We start from the raw sequence: 14,251 nt of genomic DNA, 5'->3' as shown, positions 1-14,251 counted from the left end.
TACGCTCGCTCCCTTTTGTTCTTTTTAGGATCACACCGAGAAGCATCTGCAAGTGACTGCACAGCTTGCAGGAAGGCAGCTTCAGTCAGCCTCAGCTTGTGCTTCACAGACAAGAGAAACTGAGGCAGGACAGCACCCTGGACAGTGCAGAGGTGAGATCCTGCTAGGACACAGCACTGGCTCCTGCACAAGGCACTTTCCCCAGGGAAGTGAACTCCAAAGGGACACTGGTTGTCATAAGATCAAGCCCAGCAGTGAAGCCTTGTCCTTGCTCAGACTTAGAGCATGGCAGGGATCCATGGGGAAAGGGACACTGAGACCCACTGAGCACCCCTGCACTCCAAAGCCACATCCAGGCACTGAGGGGCGAAGAGCTCGGGCGTCTGTCACACATTCACTGTGTGCACAGGGCAGGGAATGAACTCCTGTTGTTACTCATTATAAGGGTGACATTGTTAACTCCTTTTGCAACTGAGAGGTAAAAAATTAATGGGTTCCCTTCCTCTCGCCACACCCCCAGCCCAAGTGCTGACAGGGCAGGAACAGGCAATGACTAATCCTTAAACCCTGCTGAGTCGCAGCAGTGCCACTGAACCTTGGGGAACCTGGTTTTTCCAAACCCATGGGACATTTGGCACCTGTGAGAGGAAATTCAGGGGAGCAGCATCCATCAGGGGCACAAGTGGGGTGCTGCAGGACCCAGCCTGGGAGCCTCCAGCTACCCAAGGGAGGGTGGTAGATGGCAACAGCTCTGACATGATGCTGGAGATGCAGCCATCCTGCCTTCACATCTGAGGGCTTGACCTCTCTTACCCTTCTGCCTGTTTTCTTGTACTCCCATGCAATTTCTCAACCAGAGCTGTGATTTCTCAATGCCAAGTCTTTGAGGACATTTTCAAAATACTGACTACCCCAGGCTCTAGGGAAAATGCCTTTTGAGGTGGGTCTGTTACTAGAAGACAACTGCCTGAATTTTTGTGTCTCCACTTGCGAGGGACATCAGCAGCTTCAGCTGTGGGTAGTGCACAGCAGCTCCCTAGAAACACCTCACTCCCCCCAAATCCAGGAGCTGCCAAAAGTGTCCTCTTATAAATCTCCCACCCCAGTGCTGCTCCAGCTGGGCTGCCCTTGGTTACAGAGTCCCTTAATCCTTTCTTCATTGGTCAGGAAGGGGACCCTTCATGCCACTGGAGTAACTCATGTTCCAGGAATGGCCAAAGCTTCAGAGGTCTCTCATTTCAATCTACAAATGCCACAGCTTAGAACAGCAGCTCGTTGTTCCCATGGTGACCCTGGCACTGTCCCCACCACAGCAAAAGACAGACCCTGGTTAATGGGCAGCCTGGCAGGGGCCGGTTGCCCTATGGCCAGCTGCCCCAGGACAGCCAGCACTGCCCAGAGCCGCCCCCATGCCACTTCCTGGCAGCACTGATCAATGACTGCCATTGATGAGAGCCTCCAGCCCTGGGAATGGCTCCCAGTTGGCTGTGGGGCTGCACACTGGGGTCAGTGGGGTTCAGGGAGTGCTGCCTTTCACCCCTTAAGCAGCACTGAGAAGTGCTGGATTGTTTCTGTAGCTCTGTAACTTCACCTGGCAAATGGAGGAATGATGCTCTCACTTCCCTGTAAATCTCTTTGAGGCTCTGGGGCAGTCCAAATGCTGAGCATTCCGTGATGTCCTTCATTCTCCCAACTGCCTAAGGCTGGGAGAGCTGTGAGATGCCAGAAAGTCCTTTCTGGTTAGCAGAACGACCCTCTTTTCTGTCATAGGCAACAATTCTCTTTATTGCTCACCGGGAAGATATGTACAGCGGGGGAGGTTTGACATTAAAATTTCATAGGTTCTGACGTTAAAATGAATGGTGTAGGTCATAAAAAGGAGGGTGAATTGGGGAGAAAAGAGCAGGTTTTCCATCAGCATCTCCCCGAGGGCGGCTGGGAGCGTGGGGATGTCCCAGGCACCCAGCAGGATCCCCTCTGTGTCTTGAACAGGTCAACACCCTCCTGGGACTTGGGACACCAACCTCGCCGGGGTGACCACCAGGCAGGAGAGTGGCACCTCCAGACCTCTCCTGGGGACCAATGCCCATATGGACACCAGCCCCAGAGGGACAAGAGCATGTCCCACGGGTGGGAAAGGAGAAGATCAGGAGGTGGTGGTGCCGTGGAGAGGCCAGGGCTCCATCTCTCCCAGGGGGTGCCAGTGCAGAGGGTCCCTGTGGCAGGATGAGGGCGGCGGGTGGCTGCTGCTACATGGCCGTGGTGATCACCTTCTCCTCGGGCTCCACGGTGTTCTCGTAGGCGTGCTCGTTCTCTTTGGACCTGCACCAAGAGGGACAATGCTGAGCTCAATCCCAGCAAGGCCAGCATTCCCAAAGACACCACTGGCATCCTGACCTTGCTGGTGCCAGCTGTACTCTGAGTGAGGGGCGAGATGGGGACCACAGGAGGAGTCACCCTGAAAGGACCAGAGCCAAGCGTGGGCTGGGAATTGCTCTGATTCTTAGTGAGGGCTGTTTTGGCTGTCACCGTCTGCGTGGTGACTTGTGGTACTTTTGGTGGTTTCCTCTGTTGGAAAATTGTGATGTAGCGTAAGAAAAATGTGGCGTAGCAGGTTGTGAGGTGGTGGATGGGTTGTGGGGCTCAGCTGCACAGATAGGGAGAGATGAGGGAGAAGGGGATATTCCCCCACTGCCTTAGCCCCTGGGAAGGTTAAAAGCCCCAAAAACAGGTGCATGGGATGTGTAAGACCTTGAGCGGGTGAGACCACAGCTCTGCACGTCTGAGCTGTCCCCAGGGGAGCAGAGCAGAGCCTGGGAGCCATGGGGAAGAAGTCTGAGCAGGTCCTTCACCTGAAGTCAGCTGCAGCTGATACGTATCTCCCTTCATGGCCGTTGGATGTGACAGCATCTGGCTTGTCCTCCACACTCACCACGTTCTCAGCATTTTCCCTGCAGGGAGAAAAGGGAGGAGTTTGGACAGAGCAGCAAAGCAGCCGTGCAGGGGAGCAGCTTCTTACTGGTGATGACACCACAGAGACAATAAATGACCTGGGTGTGATTCTGCCCTCAGACACCCTGCTCAGTCTCCTTCCCAGCAGGACAAGGACAAGGAGAGACACCCTCACTGCAGGTCTGCAGAGGCTGTGCCAAGTGCCAGCCCTTGTCTCCATAGCGGTGACTCCCAGCACCGTGCTGGCACTCAGCAGGAATCACTGTCAATACCTGGGATTGTTTTCTCCCACTAACTGGTTTTTCCAGTCCACTTCTGTGTAATCTGTTGCAAAACATCCCCTGTGGGTCCTGGTGGACACAGAGAGAGCAGTCAAGGCTCCACTGTTGCCTCAGCCCTGGCACAGGAGGGCTGTCCTTGTGCACATCCATGTCAGCAAAGCTGAGCTGCTCTCTCTCAGAAGTGAGCCTGGATCACTTGCAGAAGGAGCCACTGGACAGGGATAGAGTGCTTGGAGCCAGACTCCAAAAGGTCAGCTCTGGAGTGAGCCTGTAGCCTGAGCAGCACGGGGGATTTAGCAGCAGAGGGTGGGTGCAGGTCCACCCTGCATGCACATCCCTGCCTCCCCCAGAGCTTGCCCAAGGGCAATTTCAGAGGCTTCTCCAAGGAACAGCCTGGCATAAACAGGCAGTGGCTCGAGCTGATAGCTGCTGTCACAGTGACAGCGCAGAGCTGGCAGGGCTCCAGGCTGCCGAGCCTCGCTCCTGCTCTTCTGAAGGAAGGCCAGATTAATTAAAACAAGGCACCATCCCTCCTCAAGCCCTCCTCATCATCCTCTGCCTCCAGGCTGGGAAAAGGCAGCCAGACACGGGGTGGGAAACACCATCCCTGCCTGCCACTCCATGGGCTGGGGGTTCCCTCTGTTTGAGGACAAAGGTTCCTCTTTGGGAAACAAAGACTACAGTGGCAAGTCAGACCATATAAATATATATATATAGATATGCATCCACCCAGAATGCATCCCAAAGGGACTAGCTTAAAATGACTCTGGGGTAAAGCTGACCTGCTGATCCTCAGAGTGTGAACCAGCTGCCCACCTCCTCAGCCTGGAGAGGCTGCAGGAATGTACAGCTACAACAAGACTCCAGCCCAAAGCAACCCCACCAGTGCAAAAACAGATGTGGGGTGCTTTTGGTCTTCATCCCTTGTGGCCTTTGGGCTCAGGTGCAAGATCAAGTTGCTGCAACTCAGCCAGCTGGCCTTGCTCAGCTGAGCAGGAGCAGCAGCCTGTGACTCTGCTTGGCCAGAATCAGGCAAGAGTTAAACCCATCCCACAGAGCCTTTTTCAGATGAATAAGGACACCACATTTGCCTGTGCCATGGGCTCCAGGTGGAGGGTACTGCCACTGCCACTACCTCCCTTTTCTCCCAGCTCCTCTCAGTGTGTTTTTACAACTTGGCTCTGTCTGCTTTGCAAAAAAAGCTGGTTCAGGCTTATTATCCCATGGGTATAAGGCACATGGGAACTGCACCCCCAAAAGCCACAGAAAACCCGGCTGGGCCAGGTCCCTGAACACGTTCCCACATGATCCAGCTGCGATGCTGTGGCTTTGCCATTCCCAGCACAGAGCTTTCCTTACTGGTGGCAGAATTTGTATGGTGCAAGCTCACACCTGGCAATCAGTAACAGGGATCAGAGACCAGGACAGGGACAAAAGGACAGGAAGATGAGGACAGGGAGTCTTTGCTCTCCCAGCACAGCAAGCACGGTGTTCCCAATCCTGGAACACGCACAGAGGCTGCTGGAAGTGGCACGTGCCGAGCTAAGCCCAACTCAGAGCAACCTGCCACACTTACACTTTGTCCTTACACCAGAACCTGTTGACCACGAAGGCGATGGCCACCAGGACTAGGAACACAACCACTGCGATGACACCCTGTGACCACGGCTGGAGGCTGCCCCGGGCTGCAGGGAGAGAAGAGGACACGGGTTAGAAATTCATCCTCAGGCTTTATCTGCCGAGCTCCTCCCATCCAGCTTCAGCAAGGTCCAGATGAGAGCTTGATCCTGCAAATCGGAGCAGAACATGTTGCTGTCGATTCAGGCAGGCTTACCTGGTGATAGCAATGAGATAAAATACAATTAACAGCGTTTGCACTGGTGTTTGCATGTGGAGTGTAGTGCCTGGCAGCTTTGGGGCCCCATATACACTGACATACACATACAGATACATAAACAAGCACCTTGTGAGGCTGGTGACCCTGTGATGGGGGAGAAAAAGCCTGGGGGATATGGAGGAAGGGAGTGAAGGAGAGTGTTTGTCAAAGGAAAGAAGGCAGAGGGGTTTCAGCAAACTGCGTATTCTCTGTCCCCAGATGCCACAGGCATAATTCCTGGGATATTTTATATTTTCCAAATACTGACTGGTAAAATAAGGACTCTGTAACAGGGTGAGTGTAAGATTTGGTAGCCACTCCCACAGCAAAAAGTTGTCGTTGTGGATTTTGGTAAAATGCACCATCCAACAAGTTTCCAGAGCAGCAAATGATTTATGACAGAAATTGAAGGCTGAGGCATTCAGAGGAATAACCTCAGCACAAAGAACAGGTGGGGCTGGCAGGGGCCCAAGCAGCATTGGGGTGGAGAGTGGGGTCTGGGAGGTGGCTGGGATAGCCCCATTTCCTCCAGGGATGGAACAGACTGACAAGTTCCTTTTTCTCTATCCAGACGTAGGCAGGAATCCAGCCACGGGTGGGAAGGCAGTGAGACACATTCCTGGATGTGGGCAGGATGCAAGGGCAGGCGGTGAGAAGAGGAAACTTTATCCCAGCCCTTGCTGGGATGGCTGCTCCTTGCCTCCCACTGGATTTTGGAGAATGGAGCATTCAGAGTAGGCAAACCCATCCTTAAGTGCCATCGCATCAGCACTAAAGGACACCTTGTCCATAGAGCCGCATCCCTTTGAGATTTAATTGCTGTTTACTCAGAGGCAGCTTCTCCTCATCTGCTGCTAACACAGAGCCTTGCACATAACCTGGTCCCTCTGCACGGGCAGCAGGGGCAGGCAGAGGGTGACACCTGCCCCAGCATCAGCCTCAGGACACTCAGAGCCAGCCAGGGACACCTGCAAGGCTGAGCTGCCCCAGGACGAGCAGTGGATAGATACTGCAGCCTCCCTCAGACATTTACACTGAGCACTTCCTCTGTCTCATGGGAGACAAGCCTCTGCTATAAACAGAAAACAATCTTTACTAGCAGTAGTAAGAATAGGCTGCATGCTCCTCACATGCCAACTCCTAACCCACATCCAGCTTCACACTGCCTCTGCTGCTAACAGCTCTCCTGCTCCTGATTTTGGGATATTTTGGCAGCATCCCCAGCTCCTGGAGTCTTTACCGCAAGAGACTTTTAAATAAAAAATAATAAACAAAACAACAGCAAAGCCTCAAACCCCAAAACATAGTTCTTTTCTTCATCTTGGAAGTGAAATCAGCCTGGCCAGCTGACTCACCAGCACTGCCAGTCTGGAAAGCAAGTCCTGGGCAAGGGGCTGTGAGAACAGCCCTGAGGAGCATCTCTCAGCCCCCTCTTCCCACAGAGACATTTGTCGTGCTTCTGCAAGGTCCCAGGGCAGCAATTCAAGCAGGAGAAATTCAGGAAATTCCCTCTTGCATCAGCGTGTTTCGACTGAAGTACCATTGTAGCAGCAGGCTGCTGCTGGGGGCAGCCAGGGGTGGTGGCAGTGGGGAAGAGCAGGGGTTGGTGCCCTCCTGCCCTGCCTGGTGGTCAAGGATGCTCCTCCCCGGCTGCCCACCACCCCTGTGAGTGCAGCCCCAAACACATCTATTGCCTCCTGGCTGAATTCTGGCTCGCTCTGCATCCTCCCTCCCTCTACCCTTGGCTGCTGGCCACATTTATTTATTAGTTGTAGTTTATTTTTCCTGCCAGACCCGAGGTTTCCAGCCTAAGCCTGGGGGGTGGTCAGGTCCAGCCCTTCGTGAGGCTCCTGCTGGGGTTAAGGGAGTTCAAGGGCAACCAAGGAATGAAGTCAGCAATTACTTAAACTGCCAAATTTCCATCTCGTGATCTTCCAGGAAAGGAGTGGGGAAGAAAAGTGGTAGCAAACCTCCTTGGACCAAGCATGCTCAGGGGTTATTGGGTGTTTTTGTGAGAGAAATCTCACTGTTGTGGCTGTTTCCAGCAGATTCCGAAGCATCCAAAGCCAAAAGGGAAAACACCAAACCAAAATCAATGGTTTCTGGCTTCCAGAGATCATGGAGGGCCTGGCTGCAGGGGGAGATAAGGATGGTAAAGGAATGGCAAATGCCTCTACACTGGGCTGAAATACCCGCTGGGAAAGTTGCACGGGCATAAGAAAGGAGGAATGGGGATCAGGCAGAAGCAAGAGCTCGATAGGATCTATTCAGGAGTAAATGTTTGGGTCCCAGCCCTCGGGGCACTGCCTGGCTGCAGTCCCAGAGCACACCTTGCTGCCCTGCCAGGAGGGATGGCTGAAAGGATGAGTCTCACCTGTGGAAACAGGACTGTGTTCCTGGAAAATGCTTCACCGGGGATGCCTGTCCTGGGTCAGCCCATCCCTCAGGCTCTGCCACCTCCTCTCTGTGTTGCCCCATAGTAATTGATGGGGTTTTCCCCCACAAAGAAGATTTCTGAAGCCAAACTAAGCAGTGTGGAATCTGCAGCCCTGGCAGATGTGTCCCCACACAGCTGCAGCTACAAACCAGACCAAGGGAAGTGCCGGTGCCAGAATGAGCCTGGGCACATGTAATTCTATTTTCATACTCAACAGCTAATTTGAAGACATAGACCTGCTTTTTAATACATCTTCTCTGAGTGTTTGGAAAGCTTTGCCTGGCTTGTCTTTTCTGCTGTCTAAGGAAGCTGTGCCAGGCTCTGAATCCTCATTAAAGGATTTTTTTTTTTTTATTATTTCCAAGCAAAACATTCAACCCTGCTGACAATGGACACTCCAGACTGTTAAATCCTCAGCAAGTTGGTAAACAAACACAGGAAGAGCGGTCAGGGCTGGGGCATCAGGAGGAGAAAGGGGGAGGGAACTTTCTGGGACTTTGGCAGAACCAGATGAGTTTTAATTTTTCCTCATTATTTCTAGCACTAGAGAAACCCTTAGTGAATTTCCTAAAAATAACACCCTAGCATAGGAAGTTTCTCTGTTAAATTCTTGGGAAGAGAAGGGGAGGTCAATTTGCTGAGGAAAATATTTGCTCCCTCTCCTCAGCAATGATCAAAATTACAGATTAACAGGAGGATCCGAGAGCTCAGGGAGCAACCCAGAACAACACTTGCTCAAGGATAAGAGTGAGAAAAAAGAAAGAAAAAAAAAAAAGCCTTAAGGAAACAGATTACTCATCTCGGTGCACAGTCCTGCCAGAGGTAAACCAGAGCAGTTTATCTCTGTGCAAGCAGCTCAGATAAACCTCAGGTGGCAGTTTCAGCCTTCAGCAAAACAGGTAGAAAATCTCTATATCCCGTCTCCAGCAAAACCCCCGAACCCCCTGGACACCCAGCCACGCTGATGTGAAGGCAGAGCTAAGCTCAGGCAGGAGCTGGGGCGATTTTCCCCTTCCCAAGAGTCTCTTGCATGTTTGTCCCTTGTCCCCTACCGACAGCTCCCACCTGGCCGGGGCTGGGCGCACCTTCCTGCCTTTCCCTGCCTCGATTTCCCGGGATGTCAGGCAGCTCTTACCTTCCTGGCAGAAGGCAGCTGGCAGCTGGAGCAGCAGCCCCAGGAGCAGCAGGCAGCGGGCAGGCATGCTGGCAGCAGGGGCTGTGCGCCGGGCCGGAGCTGCGCTGGGCACCCGCAGCAGAGAGCGCCTGGTCAATTATCAAACACCCTCATCGGGAGGCCGAAGCTCTCACCTGCTTATTCAAATCCTGCTCGGGAAGGAGGTGCTTCTGTGCCTGCTCCATTTGGGGCGCGGTGACTTGAACCTGACAGTCCCCTTAGGTAGGGCGTGGAAGGGAACTCAGGCACAAAATATTTGCATCGGCCCAGGAGGGAAAAACAAGACCCAGGTGGGTGAAACTCTTCCCCAGTGAAGGTGTGGGGCTTGAGGAGCGTGGTGTCCTCCAAGTCCCCTTCCCAAGGAGGAGAACTTCCCCTGTTGTCAGAGCCCAGCAATGCCCCAGCTCTGACATTCCTTCCCACCATATGGGACCCCCACTCACTTCCCTGCTTTTTCTTTTCAACAGGTGTCACTAATAACCCAGCAAAACACATTGGTGACTTTAAAACATCCAGTTAATAGACCAGACTCCGTGCTGGGTACTGCCTCTCACCTCCCACACCTTGTTTAATGGTGACACTATGAAACAGAGCAGACTCAGCCTTCATTTTATTGAGTCATCAGGGCTGTCCCCAAAATTTCTTCAATACCAGAAGAGGTAGAAAGAGCCAAAGAGCTGCAGCAGACTGCAAGGCTTGCCCTCCACAAAAGCTGCACAGATGCTGCAGGACAGAGAATGTTTCATGTCCCGAGTTAAGCAATTTTCCAGTCCATGTCAGGTTTGGATGACTGACAAACCCACCCCACAGGAAGAATAAAAGGTATTTGGCTTCACAGCTGTGAAACTTCAGTTGCTCCTGAAGGAAATTATAAAGTTGTGAGCCAGGGGTTCCATTGTCACTCTTCGTGTGATGTGTCACAGCATCTTTGTAACCCCTCAGCAGAACCTGTGGGTCTGGTGATTTCCCATGGATGCTCCATCCTGAGAAGCAAATAACACTTTATCCCCATGGGACCCATGTTCAGGAATGTGCAGCACCCTCAGGAACACACACTCATCAGAGGAAGACTGCCCTCCTTCATCCTAACTCTTTACCCTGTATTGACAATAATATCATTTATCCTGAAGACAAACCAGATCTGACTTTGAGCTGTACAAGATCGAAGGCCAGTTCCCAACTCTTTCCCAAATTGCTTTTCCACGGCAGCGTGGGATAACCCCACTGCCAACCCTGCTTGTGAAATCGGTGGGGCAGGGACTTTCCCATGCACCAGCAAGGAAGTGTCACAAACAGAGCCCATAATTAGGCCCTGTAAAACAATCTAATCATGTTACAGAGGAAAAGGAATGGCTTGTGAATAAGTAAAAATGAGAGTGGACTTTGGGTTCCCCAAGACCCGGGGAAACCCGGCGGGAAAGCGTGCAGAGCTCTCTGCTGCCTGCCTGCTGCTTTTCTCCTTGCAAAAGCCCAGCAGAAGTAGCCTGGCTGTTTGGGGCAGAAGGCTTTATCAGCAGATCAGAAGTCCTGGAGAAGCCGGTCTGTCTGCTGCCCCAGGGAAATTCAAGGTCTGGGACATTCTGCTGCTGCTGTCCCCTCCCCTGCCACGCCTGGGGCTGGGTCCTGAGGCTCCTTCTCCACGACTCCGGTTGTGTTGTCACCCCAGGCTCTGCACAGCACAGCTCCAGGGACTTGGGGCTGATTTCCCAAAGACAAGGAGGTCTCAAGCATCCACCCACGTGCTATGGGGTGTTGGGGTGACAGGACATGACAGGCCAGGCCCCGGGATGAAGGCAGGGCTCTGTGCCTTTCAGACAGCGGTCTTGCTGTCAGCTCCATCCTGGAGAGCAAATAATACTTTACCAATTGCATGTTCCCACATTTATATGACATTTCAGACAATTCAATGACTTTTGGCTCACTGATGAGGCCAGGGAATCGCTCAGTGCTTATCTCAAAGCTCCCTTGTGCTCCAAAGCACGTTCAGCCCCCACAGCCATTAGGAAGGAAGGTGCCTCTGTGACAAAGCTCTTGTGGCACCTCCTTGGTTGCACATCCCTGGGGGGATGAGAAGCTTCGAGTCACTGTAGCAGCCTCCCTGCAGGGGCAAAGTCTGACATTTCAACAGATTATTTGCCAGCCAGGTTTTCCTCTTGTCACCCTGGCCATGGCTTGGGACCTGCAGTGACAGATAAGTGTGTGTTTCTGCTGCTGGGTGATGGAAATCTTGCTGTCTCTCTCTCATTTAAGCCTCCAGCATCACCCAGCCATGGTGAGAGGAAGCCCTGCAGGTCCATTTTAGAGCTGAGAGAAACTGAGGCACAGAAGGACAAATCACCCTGGCAGCATTTAGTCAAAGCCAAGTGCAGCCAGAGCCAGCTCGTTGCTCTTTCAAGGACCCATGTGAGTAGTTACCTGTATAAAAGATTTTACACAAAGCAGGGATTGGAATTTCAGGCTTTACACTCATATACTCCAAAAATTGGTGATTATTTCCCCTAAAAAATACATAACTTTTAGGAAAGATCAGTATTTCATCAAAGCAACATTCCTGGATGATACACCTCAAAGCACAGATGCCAGTTCCTCTTTGAAAAACATTGTGGGACTCTGTGTTTTAATGGAAATAGTTTTCTTTCCTCTTCACCTCCTTCACTTCCTTCCTTCCTCCCTCCTTCCTTCCCTCTTTCATCCTCTCCATTTCCTCCCTGTCTCCCAGACAGAGCCATAAAAATAAAATATGAGAGCAAACCTGAACATTAATTCCCTAAAGAAGATTCTATTTTTTCATAGAAAAGTAATTATAAATTTATTACATTTTAATAGCTTCTATGAAACATAAAAAAACACACAAAAAAAACCCACAAAAAAAAAAAAGAAAAACCACAAAAGCCCCCACAAATCAAATTTTAAATTTCTTGTTTCTTTTGACCATCCAAACCAAGCATTCTTTGATTGTGCCAGAGTTCTCTCATTTCCTGTTGACACTTGCCTTTCAAATCCTGCCTGCTCTGGATGCTGCCAGGAGGGAGCCAGGAGCTACAACCACTGTGAAAAGGGCATTTTCTTGGCTCAGTGTGCCACTGTGAGTAAAAGGCAGCAGAAAAAGGCAGCTCCTGCTCTGGGTTTTCATCTATCATAGCTCTGAACCCCACTTCTCCTCTTTAAAATGCCTTTAAATTGCCATGTATTTTCTTATTTATGTGCTGTTGAAAACCCCAGTGTCAATGGCTTGGCAAAAGGCATCCATGGCCTTCATTTGCCCTTTAGGCCTGCTCAGCAGCCCCTCTGTGGCCCGTGGGTATTTCATGGGACATTCTGGATGATATTTTTTACACCAGCTGATTTTGGGATGGGTCTCTGGGCAGCATTCACACCCTCCACTCCCCGTGCTGGAGCCTGATGCTGCTGCTCCTCCATCCAAGGGCAGCTCTGGGGTCTCTCCTCTGTCCCCCCTGAGCTCCTGCCCCTCTGTCCCTGATGTCAGGAGCTGCCAGGCTCTGACAGCACGTTCACAACAGCCTCAGCCCCCACAGCCTTGGAAAATGAGGCTGAGAAAACACCTACCTGGCCTGCTCTGCCTTGGAGGGCTGGGAGGAATCAAACCAAAAACCCCTGAAACAAGAATTAACCCCACACACCTCTGCTTTGCCTTCTTGTTGGGGGATGAGCCTGCTTCTGTGACTCCCCCTGCCTTTTCCACCTGCCCAGAGGGAATTTTGCACCCCTAATCGCCTCTGGGTGTGGGGGGGAAGCGCTGCTGCGTGGCTGGGGTGGCAGATAGGAAGGTTCCCAATGTGGGATGCTCAGAGAGGGAGAAAGGAGCTGACTTCGCTCTGGATATTCCCTCCTGCCCAGAGATATCGAATGGAATGAATAATTTGCTATCCGATCATCTCTAATCTTCATCCCATAAAATCAGCAGCAAGCTGGGAGGGTTTTTGAAGCCTCCAGCTGCATTTGCTGATAAGACATGAGGCAGGAAAGATTGGAAGCCCATAAAAATGATAATCTCAGGCTTCAGTGTAACTTGGTGGAAGGGTTTTCTCCTGTCCTTTCATTAAGGATGGATTTCATGATCTTCCTTAAATAACAGCAAGCCTTCTCACGAGGAATCTCCCACCCGAAAACCGATTGCGTCGTCATTAGGAAATAGGAGACCAAGAAGCCACGAAAAAATAGATGGAGCACAGCTGAGCTCCAGGCTAAGGCTGAGAGGTGGGAGGGAAAGAGGGAATTGGAAGTAATTTCTGAGCACAGAGAGAATCTTTAGGCATTTGGGGCTCTGCCTAGAGGAGTCAGGCACTGGCACCGTGTCACGCTGCTGGGCACAAGCCTGACCATGAGTCTGGATGTGGAGCAAAGCCTCCTCTTCCTCATCGTTCACCTCCTTGGTGTGAAGAGAAATATCATGGCCCATTTCAGTTTGATTTGACACAGCATCGTCTACACCAGCCCCAAATTCAGCGAATCTGGAGAGAAGAAGGGAAAGGAAAAAACTCAGCTCAGCAACCATTTACATTTGAATGTCAGCTATGATGGACGAAAGGAGGAGAAGGGAAAGATGGCTGGTTTGGTGAGGGTGGAAAGTCTCAGAAAGTAATTACCTCAGATGCCAGAAATTTAGGGAAAATAGAGGAGAAATAGGAGAAAATTAAAAGTGTAAACTATAATCAGATGTTAAATTGCTTTCCTTCAGCTAATTGAAATAATGTTTTCTCTGCTACCCACCACTCTACCCCTTTCAGATGCTAATCCCTATCAAACATGGACTTACAATTACAAATTCATAGGCATTTTTCCCAGGAGCAGAAATTGCTTTGCCCTGTAACCTCTAAGATGAGGTCTTAATAGGAATTCACGAGCAGTCTCTGGTAAAGCTTCATTAGCCGGAGAGAATAGACAAGGGCGAGTTGCAGTGCTCCCTAACCACTCCAGGGAAAAATTAATTTAAATTACTTTGTAAAGTAACAAGGCCAGATAATGTGTTTCCTTCTTGGATTATTGTTTTCCAACACCCTAATATGGGGGCAGATTAGGTTACTTTGCCTGTCTTGATGGTGGTCTGTGCTAAATTGTGATTTATGGAGTGCAGAAATCTTTGGCCAGAGCGGGATGGAGCTGGGGCAAGGACCTGGCTGGATCTCACTGGGTTGTTTGGAGGCTGTTGGGGGGCAGGGGAAGCCACCTCCAGCACAACTTCAACACAGCCTGGGAGAGAATCTTGGCTATTAAAGGTGGCAATCCAGCACTTCCCTGGTTGGAAACTGATCCAAGAGTCCTGCTGCTTTGGGGCAAATTTAGATTTGTTTCCTGGAGGCCATATCCTATGCAATGCTGAGTTCTGTGTTTCCAAGGGCTGGACCAGCATGGAAAACCTCTTCCAGAAGTCCCTCAGCAAAGTTGCTGCGTGGAATTTAATCCCAGCCAGCTAAAACATAAAATGCACTAAAATATGCTGAAAATCAAGCCTGCAGCCCCATGGAAGGGGAGTCTGTGATTTCACACATCCCCTCCAGCCCTCGCCAAGC

At 51.2% G+C, this 14,251-nt stretch overlaps 1 protein-coding gene across 1 annotated transcript; it reads right to left on the bottom strand.

The window, feature by feature from the left end:
• Positions 1 to 1,757: 1,757 nt before the first annotated feature.
• Positions 1,758 to 8,852, bottom strand: PDZK1IP1 (PDZK1 interacting protein 1). The gene is made up of 4 exons (XM_012575322.5): positions 8,682 to 8,852; positions 4,810 to 4,918; positions 2,853 to 2,951; positions 1,758 to 2,322 (listed from the first exon to the last, which is right to left on the bottom strand). Exons 1-4 carry the CDS (start codon positions 8,746 to 8,748, stop codon positions 2,250 to 2,252), a joined length of 348 nt encoding a protein of 115 aa, XP_012430776.1. The 5' UTR covers positions 8,749 to 8,852; the 3' UTR covers positions 1,758 to 2,249.
• Between the last annotated feature and the right edge of the window lie 5,399 nt (positions 8,853 to 14,251).

Source organism: Taeniopygia guttata, chromosome 8 (genome assembly GCF_048771995.1).
Source record: "Taeniopygia guttata chromosome 8, bTaeGut7.mat, whole genome shotgun sequence".
Classification (NCBI taxonomy): Eukaryota; Metazoa; Chordata; class Aves; order Passeriformes; family Estrildidae; genus Taeniopygia; species Taeniopygia guttata.
This window is presented reverse-complemented; position numbering and strand designations above follow the sequence as displayed.